The 16841-nt window shown below is 32.6% G+C and overlaps 1 protein-coding gene across 2 annotated transcripts; it reads left to right on the forward strand.

The window, feature by feature from the left end:
- Nucleotides 1–6058: 6058 nt before the first annotated feature.
- LOC132303828 (CBBY-like protein) lies at nucleotides 6059–9579 on the forward strand. Of its 2 annotated transcripts, none has more exons than XR_009481354.1 (3): nucleotides 6059–6307; nucleotides 6960–7107; nucleotides 8518–9579. XR_009481354.1 is itself a non-coding variant. In XM_059801261.1 (3 exons), the coding sequence occupies exons 1-3, from the start codon at nucleotides 6358–6360 to the stop codon at nucleotides 8615–8617; spliced, it is 312 nt and encodes a 103-aa protein (XP_059657244.1). In that variant the 5' UTR covers nucleotides 6059–6357; the 3' UTR covers nucleotides 8618–9579. The 2 variants fall into 2 exon arrangements, 1 of the variants encoding a protein (XP_059657244.1); XM_059801261.1 differs by having other exon boundaries at nucleotides 6059–6421.
- Nucleotides 9580–16841: the final 7262 nt, after the last annotated feature.

A 16841-nucleotide genomic window follows, 5' to 3' on the forward strand; every position in this document is an offset into this window, starting at 1 on the left:
ATGGCCATTATCTTGTTAGATGTAGATCCTATTTTTTTCATTCCTTTTGAAATAACTAGAAAAACCCTTTTCTCTACAAAAACAGCCATTTGTTATCTAAGTAAGCTGTTAGAATTAGGAATGATCTACAGTGTTACGATAGACACGCCCTTAGAATATCTAGATTCTTTATGTAATTTTCCCAATCGTTTAAACCAAGCCATTGCCTTTGAACATAAACTAACCCAAAATTTCATGCCAGAAAGTCCAATTCTCCTTCAAATCCACAGTATTCCCCCAGAATGGGTAAAAGATGGAGCTATAATTCTGGGACAGCATAGAATTTACATTTACTCTAATCCCACAGAAGTCAAAGTTCTTACCCGACATATTGATTTTGTAAATAACTTTCGTAATGAGATAGAACCAGCTATCTTTAACCATCTGGTATACTATAAAGCCTATCGTCAAGTTTACCTAAGCTACAATCCTAGTTTCAGACTCTACGATCATAATATCAACATGGAAATTTTTGTTAATGCAAGAATTCCTCATGTCCTTAAGTCTCCTCCAGAGATTGAGATATCCCCAGAAGTTGAAGAAATAATAAATGAAGAAAAAATGTTATTGGAACAATTCGATCTCGCCTACAGAAATGAAGAAGCCAGCTCATCAGATAGTATTGATGAATACTTGGCCCGCAGGCATGCAAGTGCAAGAGTTGACAGTCCAACAGATAGCACTACCGACAGAAATTTGTCCAATATGCAAGTTTTCTAAAGGAAAAGTAGATTCTCCACAATGTACAGGAAAAAACAACCTCAGTATTCAAGAAAAGTAGATTCTCAACAGTGTACAGTTAAAAGCAAATCCACCAAAAACAGATGCTCAATAGTAAAAGTAGATATAATTCTACAGAAGACAACATCAACAGTTCAGCAATAATTCATGTCATCTTATCTCTAAAGCATCTTGAATCTCAACTATCCATGCAGCATCTTCAAGCTCAGTCGACGATTCATCCCTCTCTTCTTCTATAAAAGGAACTTCTCTGCTCAAGCAACGATTATCGAGTTTTAGAGCAATCAAGTCTAGAACCATTAAACATTTCCGCCTTTAGTTTTCAGTGTGTTTTCTTTTGTGACTTCTTTCAGTTTCCTTTGTACAATAGTGTGTGAGAGTTTATCCATATATAAACAGTATGTATCCATGTATATATTTTCCATGAAATAAATCATCCAATTTGCTCCTGTTCAAAAAATTTTCTTTTCTTTATCTAATATTTTCAGTATTTTCAGGCAAAGGACTTCTGTCGACAAAAAGATTAAATATATAGATTTTATTTAGCCAGACATTGTAGATCCTAGAATTTTCTTGAATATAACCAGTACAAGCAACCTTAGTATTAAATTAGCAATTTTTTCTATGAGTTAACTCAAACTGTTGGCCTGTTGGCCCGTTCTTGCCGGTGTTCAAGCATTTTTATAGGGCGTTATCAGGTTCGGCAATCATTTCTGTGATTTAATTGTTAAATTTATTCTATGTTATTTTGCATGCTTCTATCTGGTTAGATCCAACTCAATTTTGGTATGAGACCCTATATTGTTTCATTAAATTTAATTTATATATAAGATCTTTTGTCTAGAGAATTCTATAAGTCCATATTAATATTAAACCATTTGTTCAAGGATCTTTCAGTATGCTTATTTTAAAGCTTTTATGATATAATAACATATTTCGTTGGGCCAAAGTAACAATATAAATTGTTGTGTGGTCTAAAATAGAAAATAGTCCATTTTAGAGAAATATTTGGGTAGTCTTTTCATTTGTAAGAAAAAAGTTATGTGGTCCCCTCATTTTATTGATAAATTAAGAAGTTGACTTCATCTCATGGTAGTTGTTGGGCCTTAAGCCCATGTATTCGTAAAAATCCCAAATTTAAAAATATTTAGGCTTTTTAAAAATAATTTTCATTTTAGGTTTTCTTTTCTTTTTAATTTTTTATAAGGGTTCATTTGGTTAGCATCAAGTAACCAGAAAAGAAAAGAAACCGAAAAATATTTAAATTTTTTGGAAGTTTGGTTAGAGGGAAAGTGAAAGTTTTGAGGAAAGTAGGATTCCCGCATCTGAAAATTTTCCTCAAAATTTTTCATGCAAAAAACACAGGGAAATTTACTTTCTCGCAAAAGTTGTGCACTTTATATATTACTTTTCTATTATACCCATGTTAGTTGTCTCTCTTCTTCTTTACTTAATTACACAGGCTTCTTTGAAAATGAGAGTTTATTTCTTTTGTAAATTGCTTTTTTTTTTTTTTTTTTTATTTTATAAAATCTTGTATTACTAAATAAATTGTTTGTATTTTTTTATATGTGCATCAAAAATTAATTAATTTTTTCCTTTTATTACTGAATTATTTTTTTTCAATTTTTTTTTGAAATGTCTTAAATAAGTAAAATATTTTTTTCTATAATTGATAATGATTAAGAGTTATTATACATATACATAACTATTTGTTGATAACAAGAGTGTTAGGTGAAAACTAGTCTACATTATCTTAACACAATTTGTTTCATACCTAACATCAAACATTATCATGAAATAAATAATTGATGATTCGTAAATAGTTTACATAATCTGTCTATGACTTTATTTTCTCAATGAGAAAGTTGTAATTAGATTTATAATATCCAGTTACATCATTTACAAATAAATAATAAATAATAAAATTTAAATACTTAAACTTTGATAGTCCACTTTACCAAAAACTTATATTTCTTACCTTAAAGATCGAGAATTCAAGTTTATACAGGAACAAGTGAATATATATAGAAAGAGGAGAAAGCAAATATATATAGAGAAAGGATAAAGCAAAAAAATTGTATTATGATATCACATATTATTTTATTCCATATTTCACTATTTCCTTACTAAAATAAATAATTAAGTATAAATAATATATATCAAACATAAATTTATTTATTTTTTTACTATTTAAAATTATAAGGGTATTTTCGGTAAGTAGAATCATTTTCTTTTCATTTTCATGCTATCAAAACTAATAAAATAATATTTTCTTACAACTTTCTTCAAAATATTTTCTCCTAACCAAATGCATGATAGAAACTTGATTTTCCTTTTTTTCACTTCACTTTCTTTCACTTTTACTTTTCATAAAATTTGCCGTCTAAGTAAACGAGCCTAAAGGAGAAACTTAGAAAATTTTGAATATTATGCAACATTATAATAATGAATAGGTTTCTTTTACAATGATTTTCATTTTAGATTTTTTTTTTTTTCTCTTCAATTTTTTAAAGGTGAAGTTTTCATCTCGTGCATGCAGCTACAAGTTCACATGATAAATTGGTCAAGTATGATTGTGGTCTCATTGACAAGTAGATATTGGGTGCACCGTGCACACCACTTTTGAACTATCCAGTTGTTGCAAGGTAATAATGTTAAAAATAATCTATAGGTGTGTTCGGTTCCATAAAATTGGAATCTCGGAATTGGAATTGATTAAATTTGAGAAAATTTTGATTTAATTTTTTTAGTTATTTTTATCAAATTTCACAGATTCCAATTCCAAGACTCCAATTCTATGCAGCTTAACACACCCTTAATATTATTCCCCTTAATATAAGATTAAAATTAATACAAATAACTCATTGAACATATTGCTACTGAAAATTATTTTTAAAAAAAAAATTTAATGGTGGTCTATAAAAATATGAAAATACTTTGAAACAAATTTTAATTTTTTTATTTTTAAAATTAAAAAGGAAAAAAAAAAATCTAAAATGAAAGTTATTTTAAAGAATTTAGTAAGCCATTATCACAATTTTTTCATTTTACTCGATTTAATAAACGATTTAAAGGTTAAAAGGATCAGTGGACAAGTCTGGTCAGACTATCCATTTACCTTTTATCTTCTTTCTTTTTGGAGCATAATTATGAAAATGGAAGGAAAAGAAATGAATACTAATGGATGAAATGAATAGTAATGGATGGAGAGGATAAATTGCTTTTGGTATGAAATGTTGGAAGAAAGAAAGGAAAATTGTCTTTTATTTTATTTTATACCTACTAATTTTTTAATTTATTCATAAACCTATAAAATTTAAATTTTATCTCCCTAAACTTATAGAAAAACTTTACTATTACCCCCACCATATTATTTTATTAAAAGCCTCCCCACTCAAATACTTTCCTGGTCCATCCAATAACATAATAAAGGTTCCAATAATGAAATGTCTTATTTTTAATGAAACTTTATTAATACTAAAGTTACTTTTTTATTTTTTTATTTTTTTGTAAAAGACAAAACTTATGAAAAAGTCATGGTTGTAATTTACTAAAATAATTTTTGTATCAAATATAATTACTTTCTTTTCTTATTTTCTTCCATTAAGGCCTCATTTGGATGGGAGGATTTGGGGGATGGGAGGATTTGGGGGATAGGGAAAAAGAAGAAAAGAAAAGAAAGGATGGGGAATGTTATGTTTGGATGGGATGATTTGAGTTGAAAAGAAATGATTGGGAAGGTCATATTGTATTGCTCTAAAAATGAGAAGATTTAGAGGGAAATGAAAGTGAATTAGTGATACTTTTATACCATTGGCTTAAAAAATCACATATAAAATTATAAAGAAAGGGTATGATAGTAATTTTCTTTCATTTATCTCATCCAAACAACAACACTAGCATTCTTTTTCTTTACTCTCCCATCTATTTAATCATAAATGTAAATTATTGTTATCATTTCATTTATTTTCTCTTATCTTATAAGTAAATCATAACTAATATTGTCCTTTCAATTATTTTCCATTCTTTGTATCCAAACTAAGCCAAACCGACCAAATTAGTTAACACTTTCTTATCTGGTAACTAAAATTGTCCTTTAATTTCTTTTCTCTCATCCGTAATTCCGTATCCAACCTAAAACCAAATTGGTTAACACTTTCTTCTTCTTTCCTTTCCTTTCTTTATTTTCTTTGGGACCTTTCCTTGCTTTAGGCTATGTTTGGTAGGGTGAGTTTGAAGGGGGAGGATAACATTAGTTATGACAGAAAGGGAAGGGAAGGGAAAGGAAGGATAAGTTTAATCCTCAATCGTGTTTGGTTGATTAATGAAAGAAAAGAAAGGGAAGGATAACAATCATGTTTGAGAAAAGAAAAGAAAGGGAAGGATAATAATAAATTTACTATTATGCCCTTTTATATTTTAAAAGATGAATTTTGAGATTTAAATATGCAACAACATTTTTGCCCCAAGAGGAGCCGGCTTAAGTAAAAGTGGAGGAGGCTCCAATATGAATGGAGTCGGCTCAAGTAAAAGTGGAGGAGGCTCTACTTTAAGTAGAGGAGGCTCCAATATGAGTAGAGCAGGCTCCCAAAAATGGGAGGCGGCTCCTTTCAAGAAAAATTGTTTTGGGAACCAATTTTAGCTACTATAATGAAGATCAAGTGTGTGTTTTTTTTTCCTTTCAGTTTCCATCGCTGTTCCAGTTTGGGTTCGCCGTCGCCATCCGCCTCAAAAAATCAAAACCCACATCTTTTAGTTTCCATCGCTATTCCAGTTCGGGTTTGCCATCTGCCTCAAAAAATCAAAACCCACATCTTTTAGTTTCCATCGCTGTTCCAGTTCGGGTTCGCCGTCCGCCTCAAAAAATCAAAACCCACATCTTTCAGTTTCCATCGCTGTTCCAGTTCGAGTTCGCCGTCCGCTGTTCGCAAGCTTTCCGCGCTAAATACATGTTCAATATCAAGTGCAATTTTGAGGGTAAAAGTGGCATGACAAATATTATATGAGCCATTGCCTTTCCTTTCCTTCCTTATCCTTCCATTTTTGGAAGATTAAAGAAATTACTGTACATTGTTATGAAGCACCCATCCAAACCCTTCCCTCTCCTTCCCTTTCTCTCCACTCACCTTACCCAAACACAATTTTTTTATAACCCTCCATCGCCTTCCCTTCCCTTTCCCTTCAAACCCACTCTACCAAACTGAGCCCTTATTTTCTTTTCCACCGTCCCAAACATAACTTTGGATAAAGTTTACACAAGGCCGTTCTGTTCATCTCCAAATGAAAGCATAGAGACGGGATAGACTCCAATGGCGTCAACCGTCATCTCTCCTCCATCCACAACCTAATTTTCTTCTTCAGCGACTCTCTCACCCCAAAACCTCTGTTTCTTCTCTCCGTGTCCATTTGAGGACCTTATCATCTTCCATACTCGGTCGGTTTTAGAATTACCATGCATCAACGAAACCTCACAAACAAGTCCTGTGACCATAAGGAGCAAGAGAAATCGAAGTGTAGTGAAATGGTGAGAATCTGCCCCTTCTGTTCTTCCCTCTGCACTCCTCTTTGACTGCGATGGTGTGCTTGTCCACACAGAAAAAGAGGGCCATAGGATTTCTTCTGCAACACTTTCTCAGAAGTAACACTCGACTGTCTCTGGATTATTATTTTTAATTAATAATCATGATGCTTATCACTTATCGAATTAATTTGATGTTTTATCAATTGGGTTTTTGTGTACACACTCTCTCTTGATTTTTGATCATTTATTATCATGCTCATCACTTTTCGAATTAATTTGATGTTTTATGAATTGGGTTGTTGTGTATATATGTGTGTTTTGTGTTAAATGCCTCAATTTTCTCATGGATTGATCACATAATGAATTTGGTTGCTCAGAGGGAATTGGGTGTTACCTGGGATGTGGAGTTATATGGCAAATTGCTCAAAATTGGAGGTGAAAAAGAAAGGTTTTCACTTTTCTAAAGAAGTTCATAAGTAGTTCTTTTGAGTTATATAAGTGTTACCATTATGGTTTGATTTTGTTGGTAAATGTAGTAGATGGTGTAACTATTTGAGTTGAATTTGTTAATGGGCTGCTTTCATATCTTTTGTTAGTGAGGTACTTCAAGAGTTGTTTTTATTAGTGGTTGATTCCATTTCTTTTAAGATGACAGCCTACTTTAACAAGATGGGTTGGCCGGACAAAGCTCAGAGCGAGGAAGAAAGGAAGGAATTTATAGCTTTACTTCACAAGCTAAAGAGGGAGTTGTTCATGGCCCTTATTGAGAAAAAGTTGCTGCCTCTTTGGCCTAGAGTTGCAAAGTAAGCTAATGTTTGATTTTGCTTAGCTAAGCTGCGATTTTGAGCTTGGTAGTTGCTTTCATTTACTTGTAAATATTGGTCATAATCACTTACCACACCAATGTTCAGAATGATGGCTGTCCTGAGATCATGAATTGATGGGATAATGATGCAATAGCATTTTACACCAGTGCTGACTATTCTAGGAACTACATTTTGTTTCAGTTCATGAGTGGTTAAGTACACTCTTGTATACAGTACTAACTCGCTTTGATCCTGAATCCTTAGAAATTAAAAACCTAAATATTCCTTTATTCCATTTTGGGTCATTTTTTTTTTTTTTTTTTTTTAAAAAAAGAAAAGAAAAATTCTTTTCCCTCTTTGGTAAGACATCCATGTCCCAGCAAGGACAAATTGGGTCCCAAATTTATCAATAACCTTAAGGAGAATAATGAACAATTCCTTCACGAGTCTTACCTGTTCTGCTCAAACAAAGACATTCAAGAGTCGGACACACTCTTGAAAGGTGGTGTAAGATGTTGAGTGAGTATGCTTGGTTGTATGATTTCACTTTTCTCTTTTGATTATTTAGTTTCCAGCCTTCCATTATGTCAATAATTTTGGTGTTGAAAACATACGTAGGCATTCCTTTTCAATACTTCTCATTAGAAGACACATGTTTGAGACTTGAACCCCTGACCTGCCTTTGGGAAGTAAAAGGGTGATACCGCTAAGCCACTGACTCATTGGTGTTAATTGTTCAATTGGTTAAGAAGCGTTGTCTTTAAGTTTCCTTAGAGATTGCTTAGAAATCGAATTTTGGTGTTGAAAACATATGTAGGCATTCTTCTTCTTCCTTTTATTTTATTTTTTCTTAATTGGTACTCATACACCCCCTTCCAAGGAATTGATTGCACCCAAGAGGAGTCAAACCTTAGACCTAATGATACATAAAATAATTCTGTGGTTAATTCATTTAGGAAAAAAAAACCCTTAGACCTAATGCTTCTCATTAGAAGTTTTCAAGTTATTTGTTTAATTGGTTAAGAAGTGTCATCTTTAGAAATCAGATACTCTTGATGGCTTTAATATATTTTATTATTGTTTTTAAGAAATACAATGGTTTAGAGTTTTTGAAGTTACTTTGGGAGATGGTTCTAGAACCAGGTGCTCTTGAGGAATTAATTAATTATTTGATAACCCTTTAGCCTCTTTTAACAATTTACTTTCTTGATGTGAATAAAATAAATTACTACAATACAAAGAGTTCTTTTAGGGTAAATGTCAAGTTGTCCATTCTTCGTGATTATAGTAAAGAAGCTTTGATCTTCTTATTTGTTTGAGTTAGTTTATTAAAAAAAAAAAAAGTATAGTATTAATCATCAGATCAACTAATTGGTTTGACAAGTGGAATGTCTCTGGTGATTTCAGGTCTCTGCAATGGTTTCATTCTTGCTGGGACCCGAGCAAGCAGAAAAAATTAAGATATTTGCAGGAGATGTTGTTCCTTGTAAAAAGCCTAATCCAGTAAACTTCTTGTCCGGCCTAGTATTTTTGTAGTGTTTGAATAATATATGGAAGTTATATTATTTGATTTTGTTCTATCACAGTTGAAATTTTGTTTTGTTTTGTTTTGTTTTTTTTTTTTTTTTTTCTTTTTCTTTTTCTTTTGTGAATCTCAAACATATGGCTTCATAATTTGAAAACCTTACAAGTTCGCTATATTTGCAATGGAGAAGACTTGTTTCAAGTGCTATAAGAAACAAAATATGCCTCTCATTTGCCAAGTAAACAAGACATGATGTTTCCAAATTTTTGTTGCCTTATGGTGCCTCCAAATATGTACTCATGTTGAGTAGTTCAAAAACGTCCTCTCTGATTGGTGAAGAAACTGACGACTGTTTGCATATATTACTTAGTTTTAGTAGATGTTTTTGAAGTCCATCATGTAAGAATAATGACTCACCATATTAATAATAATGACACACCACATATTTGTTTAATCCTCCGACATTACCCATTTTGGTTTGTCTTCCATTGAAGCTATCTCATTGATTCTTTTGCTTTATGACATTTCCTATTTTGGTTTGTCTTCCATTCAGTATATTTCCTATTGTTTCCATCTCGTTGATTCCTTTGCTTTATGATCTTTTATTAACTTATGATTTCTTTACACTGAAAGCTATGAATGATAGCTATAATTGATCAGCCAATTTGCAATTCTTCTACTTGATGGTCTGTAGTTAAGTTGCCTATAAATAGCAGAAGCATCGGTCCTCTCTCTACCCCATTCTAATAGAAGTGTAGTTGCCATCTTTTATACGCATTATAGATACAACACATAAGTGAGTAAAGTGTGTAGAAGGGATTAAGGGAGAGAAACCATCTTCTAGATCTTCTTGATTAATCAAAGAGGTGATTATTGTTCATTCGATATTTCAACATCTTCGCACATATGGATCAAGGTATTTATGATTATACATTATTTATGCCAAACATACATTAATGTTTTACTAACTAGTGTTGATCACGAAGTTCAAGATCCAAAATATAAATTGTGATTAATAACCACACAATTAATTATGATGTCATGTTTTCTAATACATCATTCTTTGGCTTTTACTTTGTCATTATTGATGAATTGTGGAAGTGCTGTAAAGATTATGATATATTTCTTCACTTTTCGCTGTTGTGTTTTGGTTGAGGACAGCGCAATAGGTCTTGCAGCCGCCAAAGCTGCTAGCATGAAGTGTATCTTGACAAACAGTGGGTAAGTTATTTCCTTTGTTCCATAAACAGTTTTTTAGTCATTGGTGGTTGTTTCCTCTAGTCTATGTGCATACTTTCCTTTTCCGTGTCACCCCTATGCTTAATTTTTTGTATGAAGGATGGAAAATTAGATGAAAGATGACTACAAACCAATCACCTATACTTGGAGAAACCAATGAGCCTTTCTTTCATGTTGTTTGGTTGACTTGAAAGGAAATGAAAAGGAAGGGAATAGGTATTTTGTGATTTGAACATCATACACCAAGAATTGAAAAGGCTGTTTAATACATTAAATAGATTCCTTTATAGGATTAAACAACAATATACCTTTATGCATATGCACACATTCATAAAATGTTGTGTGCCCTGTATGTATGTGTATACCGTGTGCATATATGAAAGGCGCTGCCCAATTTTGGCAGAAGTATCTGAGGGGCTTGGCCTCCCTTCCTTTCCGCTCCCTCTCCCCCTACCAAGCCCTCTCTCTATGTGTGTGTACATATAATTGTAGTATCTGTTCTTTTCTTTTTTAGATGGATTTTTGGTTTATCTGTAAGAACATCAAAACAATTCATCATATTATATATTCTTAAAAGACGACTTTAGTGGGGCTTGAATTCCACACTGCTTGCAAAACACTCTTTTAGAGAAACTTTTAGAAACAAGAAAGTTCAGATAATGTGATGTGTCATAGGTATATTTTGTTAGTCAGATTCAATTTGAAGCTATAATTTATAATTTGTTTCCAAAATGGTGTCCAAAACAGTAGTCAACAGCTACAGAATTTAGTAAACCAACATTAATATAAGATTGAACAAGATCTGATACATATTTTGGGGTATTTTTCTGAGAATTCTCAATTTCCCAAGGTGATAGAGAGAGAGAGAGAGAGAGAGAGAGATCATATTAGCTATGATGGGCTGCCTTGTTTCGAGATCATGGTACACAAGAAAGAGACCAATGACTAGCATGAGCTAACATCACCTGGATTTCATGGATTATATTGGTGATCAGCAGAGGAGCACATTGCACTCTTTTTATAATAGATACAAAAGAGTTTGAGAGTAAGAATTACACGATCCACAGTTATTTTTTGGAAGAGAGAGAATACATCATTCATTTCTATATTACATATCCTATGAAATGAAGTGATTTCTAGAAAAGAGGGTTCAGAAATTCAAATTAATATGCAATAAGTCTTTTATTACCAAAATTTTCTTTTACGCTGACAGTTAGATTTTGTGGGGGAACCCTAAGCCTATTAGGTGTTTCCACTAAAAAAAAAATTGGTTCAGAATGGGAAAATTCGGTGATCCAGATTTATCACGCCTTTCCAAGAATTTCAATATTTGAATTGGAGGGTTCATATACGAAGACTTGTCAGAGTATACTAAGAATTGAGTCTTGTTTTGTTCAATGTCCAGTGGTAATATAGATATGTTAGACATACGCTGATGTACATAGGTTAAATTGATTATGATAACAAGGAATTCGGGTTTGATTGCAAGTCAGGAACTCATAAGAAAATCGTTGGGATTTTTGAATAGGTTATGGCATACTCAGATCCAGTAAGTGCATAAAGGGAGTAAATAGAAGTAAATGCTGCTCCAAGAAAGCCACGGATTCTACTTGCTGCCATCCAAGTAAGAGCAGTCGCAACTTCACATGAGCTCCGCGAGTGGGATGATATGATGGTGTTCTACTGTAGATTGCTGGGGGATTGTGTGACAGCTTGCTGACCTGCATTGTGCGAGCATGGGACTACAGTAAGCCATTCTTTGTGACGCCAGCCACGAACACCTTCATGGAATAATCCTTTTATAGAGCGGAATTTCTCTAGTCTCACCCGTGACTAAGAGGCTAGCTTGCGGAGATTATGGAAATAGTGCAATGGCTGAACCATCTCTCATTTTCCCAGTAGTGAGACTCTTCCTAGAATCACGGGCTCAATCTAGTGGCGGAAATGTTCCTTTACGAGTGCCTAAAATTTTCGGGAATCACGGGTTCAATCTAGTGGCGGAAATGTTCCTTAATGAGTGCCAAAAATTTTCATTTGTAAAAATGATGGAATTGATTCAGCTAATAGGTATAAAATGCTAGATGTGGAGATGCATTGTTGTTTCTTGTTCATGTTAGGTCTATGTAGCATATTTAAGTCTAGGGCAGTGGGACTGTGGGAGTGTGTGCATAATATGCGCCCCTCTACATGGGTTGGGTAAAGCTCGGACTTTCAACGGTGGATGTGGCCTTAAGGAATTCTTTGCACTCAAGAGATCGAACTATTAGGTTTTCATTGTAGACGCGCAACATCACTTGGCCTATGAATATAAGATCAATATGCCACAGTTTTCTGGTATGAAAACTCCGAAAAAAAAAAGGAAAAAAAAATCATTTTTGAATTTTATTTTATAGTTCTTTGAAAAGAGTTTTTTTTTTTTTTTTTTAAAAAAAAAAAAATTATTTTCTTAGTCCTTAAGAATTGTTTTACGAAAATTGAAACAAATACATTTTAAAATTTTTGAAAGTATGTCACATTCGAGTGTTTTGTACTTTCTCACACCCTGAGTATGCACTACTTTAGTGTCTCTCTTCAAATTTAGAAGGCTTCTCTTCAAATTCACAAGGCTAAAGATTAAGGCTCTATCTTAAATCATATTTGAACTATTGGAGGGGGACTATTCATTGTCTAAAAGAATACTCGTAAAGAATTTTATCATTTTTATTGAAATCCATATAGTTGAATTTTCAAAAAAAGAAAAAGAAAAATGAGTAGACTAATTTGAACTGAATAAACATTCCTTGTTAAAGGATTATTCTAATTTTATTTATTTTTATTTTTTTTCAATTTTCTCTATAAAAAAAAAAAAAAGTGGGCTTGGGCGATCAGCCAATTGGGCCTGCAGTAGGAAAAATTGGACCGGATTTCCTTTAAGACGGTCTCCAAGTCCGTGTCCAAATTTCAAGTTTCTTAATCCTAGTAAAGACATAAGGAAAGAAATCCCACACAAGGAGAGAAATCCTAGTAAGACACAAACAAAAATCCTAGTACCTTCCAACTTCGGAGAAACCCTAGCTTATTTACATCTATCGCACATGTATATAAATTTGCTCTCTTTTTCTATCTCATATCTCTAATCTGTTATTAGTCTTCTTCACTGCAACTCCTTCTCAATATCGTCTCTTTTGTGAGATCCCTAGGTAATCTAGGGTTTGTGGCCGCTTCTGTATCTCTATATGACATAAGATATCATTAATCTTCTTCACTCTCCCTTTTCTTGAAAAATGCTTTGTAGATTTATGTGTTGATTTTGTAGAAAACTGTGAAATCAAATTCCATGCAGAAAACAACAAGACTCGCCTCAATATGTTGTGCTAAAAACGCAAGGTACTATCTTTTTACTTATGTATTGATTTGTATGTTTCTATTTATTTTATTTTTGCATAGAGAAACTCTATTACAAAAATTGAGCAGTACTGTGATGCATGCTTTTGTTATCACACTTTGTTATAATTATTATTATTTTTATTTTTTCTTTAGTTGCAATAGTGATAAGGATGATAACGAAGGGTTGTGTTTGGAGGATTGCATTAGTGGACTTCATGATGTTTTACTTATTTCAATCTTGTCCTTATTGACAATGAAAGAAGCTACAAGAACTAGTCTGCTATCAAAGAGATGGAGGTATATGTGGACTTACATTACTGCTTTGAACTTTGATGCCTTACATATTATATATGGACTGAAATTGGGAGATAAACGACTTGATGTAGAAAGGCCTTTGTATTTGATTTGGGTAAATCAAGTCTTGAAATCGTACAATGGTTCAAGTTTAGATGAATTCAGAGTTCAAGTTGATCTCGATGAAACTTGTAGATTTGATATTGACAATTGGGTTAACTTTGGAATCGAAAAGAGAGTTAAAAGGCTTGATTTAGACTTTTCAGACATTAAACATTGTACTAGAAAGGAAGAGGATTACATTTATCATATTACGAATCACCCCCGTGGATTTACTAGCTGCAATTCCCTGACCAATGTCCAACTGAAATACGTGAATGTAACTGGACAAGTTCTCGAGTACTTTTTAACTAACTGTCCATTTTTGGAATAATTGACTGTGCACAAATCTGATGGTCTCGTCAATCTGAAAGTTTCAGAGCTATCATTCAAATTGAAGCGCCTGTCAATAACTGACTGCTTCAATGTGGAAAGTATTTAGATTTCTGCAATGAATCTAGTGTCATTTAAGTACTACGGACCAAAATTTAGCCTGCCATTCAAGAATGTCCAGCCACCAGTGGAAATGTTTATCGGGGGTGAGTATTGCGATAATTTAATTTGTAACTTTTTGAAGATTGCAAGCTATCTTTCTCAGCTTGAGAGCCTTACGTTGCACTTGGCTTACTATGATGAGGTTAGTAAGTTTAACTAATTCATTTTATCTCCCCCTTCTTTTTTTATTTTATTCTTTTTTTAACATAATTATCTATCTTTGCTGATTTACTTTTTCTTTGGTTTATTCAGAATAGTATTGAAGATGTTAAATTTCCTGTATTTAATAAGCTCAAGCAACTGGAGTTGATAATTAGTGCAGGCGATAATGAAAGCCTTGCTGGTTTTGTTCCCCTGATAGAGGCATGTCTATTCTTGAATAAATTTGTGTTGCAAGTAGTAAGTCTTACTTTACAACATGCATTTTAATACCGTGAGGTTTATTGCTTTTGTAATTGAATTTTCAAATGGAAATTTGATTCATTTGGACTTCGGCTTAAACGCTTTCACTATTCCCAAGTAATTGCATCTTTATGGTATTACAAATTACAATATCACCAAGTAATAGGAAAATTCTCTTATAGTATTTAGTTTGCTCTATTCTTCTGATTGTTCAAGTATTTTTAATATGGTTACTTTAATCAGATTGTTTAGTGATTGCTCAGCGTTATATTCCATTTTTGCTTATTGAGGTCGTGACTGATTCCATGTTATTTAGGCCCAAGTGTAGATGCATTTAATAAACGCACGAAGAAATGTTTTAAGGCACACTGTCCAAAGGCAACTATGTTATCTTTTCTTTTTCCTTATAATTCTATTGGTAAGGGAAGAAAGTTGTGAAAAAGGAGAAATTGAGATTGCAATAGGGAGAAGGAACAAGGATCCTTCAATAAATTAAAATCTACTTAACAAACTAAGAAATCCCGGTAAGAAATTTGACCCCATGATTTGAAGATGAAAAATGCCGTGGAATGCAAGCCAAGAGACACTATAGGAATCATCCCCTTTCTTCTACTTCCCGTGAGTGCCCTGCAGTAGCAGAAGTTTAATTTATCTTTCAGGATCTTCAGTTATTTATTTTGGACACTTTGGCGATGTTACTAACGTAAAATATGGTCGGTACATACAAATATAGATATTTTATGGTATACTTTTTTATGTTTAAAATTTGCCATAAGAAATTCAACAACACATATACTATTGTTCTTCTGTTATGCCTGCTATATTTAAACTTGTCTTGATTTTGTAAAAATTAAAAAATTTATGGATCAATTAAATGTCTCTTAAATTGTATCCCTCTCAATCTTTATATTGTCAGTTGACAATAAACAGACTGACTAATTTCATAAATTATTATATATATATATTTTTATCTCATTGAGTCATCTTTCGATCTCCTTGGAGCGTGCGGTTGCTATTCCATTGAGTCTAGCAATGTCAAGATTCTAACTTACCCTGAACAATTATGATTTGATGCTTTGTATTTTGATTTTGTGCACTAATGGTTCTCCATCCCTCCTTGTTGCAGCTGGATTGGTCCAAGCCCATTGTGAAAAGAAAGCTGGAAAGTGTTAAAATTTGTCCCCATCAGTACCTTAAGGTGGTGGAATTCATTGGATGGGTTGGGCGTCCAATTGATATTGAACTTGCAATCTATTTAATTAAGAGTGCTGTGATGCTTGAGAAGATTACTTTTGATCCGTGCACACCTAATCTTATCGGAGTTTGTGGAGACCAAGGGAAAAAGGGCAGCCAAAAAACGCGCCGAGAAGCTTAGAAAAAAACTTCCTCCTGGAGCAGCTTTTGTAATCCTTTAATTCTCTGTTTATACGTCCTTACAAATTTATTTGGTATAGCATTAATTGCAAAAAGGAAGTACATATACTCTCTTGCCCATTGGTGGTGAAGTAGAGAAATATTTTTGGGCGGTTACATATGCAATTAATTAATTAATTTCTTTCTTTCTTTATTTATTTATTTTCTCTTCTTTGAGTTGAGTTAGTTTAGTTGCGTGCGGCTCGGCTGTAAAATGTTTTTCTTTTTAAATATTTTCTAAATGAAATATTTTTATGTAAAATGTTCTTTTTATTTTTTATTTTTCAGTATTTGGTAACTGTTCGTGAAATATTTTTTAAATCAATTATTGTGCACAATTAAGTTTTTTTATTTTTATTTTTTTATATTTTGTCAGTGTTCTTTACTAATTAGAAAATAGTACTCCTTAAACCATTCCCCTCTCTCCTCAATCCTCATTACTCTCTCTTTACTCTAGACCATCTCTCTCCACCCTCTCTCTGTATCAAAATATGCTTTCCATCTTAATCTGTTTATTGACCAATTTAGATCTAAATCTGTTCCTTGACTAATCTAAATTATGTGGCTCTTTCTTTTTACACTCTTTCTCTCTCATCTCTCTCAATGTATGAAGATTAAAAGATTAGATTTTTAGATTATGGGTAAAAAAAATTAGTTGTTAGAGGAAGCGGTTCAATAAAAATACAAATGGTTAGATGACCATGGTAGCATGTGAAATTTTTTTTTTATTTACATCATTTTAAATTATTTGTGGATAAAATGATTTATATGAAAAATAAATTTTTTTTTTTCCTAGTTGGGACTCACACACACTACTTCCACTAGGTTCGAACTCTTGACCTCCCTTTAAAAAGTAAGAGCCTTGTATCGCTAGGTCACATGAGTAATAAATTTCTAA

This window comes from Cornus florida, unplaced genomic scaffold (assembly GCF_030987335.1).
Source record: "Cornus florida cultivar Cherokee Brave unplaced genomic scaffold, ASM3098733v1 CherokeeBrave_3.0.0_Hap2_Chr04, whole genome shotgun sequence".
Taxonomy (NCBI): domain Eukaryota; kingdom Viridiplantae; phylum Streptophyta; class Magnoliopsida; order Cornales; family Cornaceae; genus Cornus; species Cornus florida.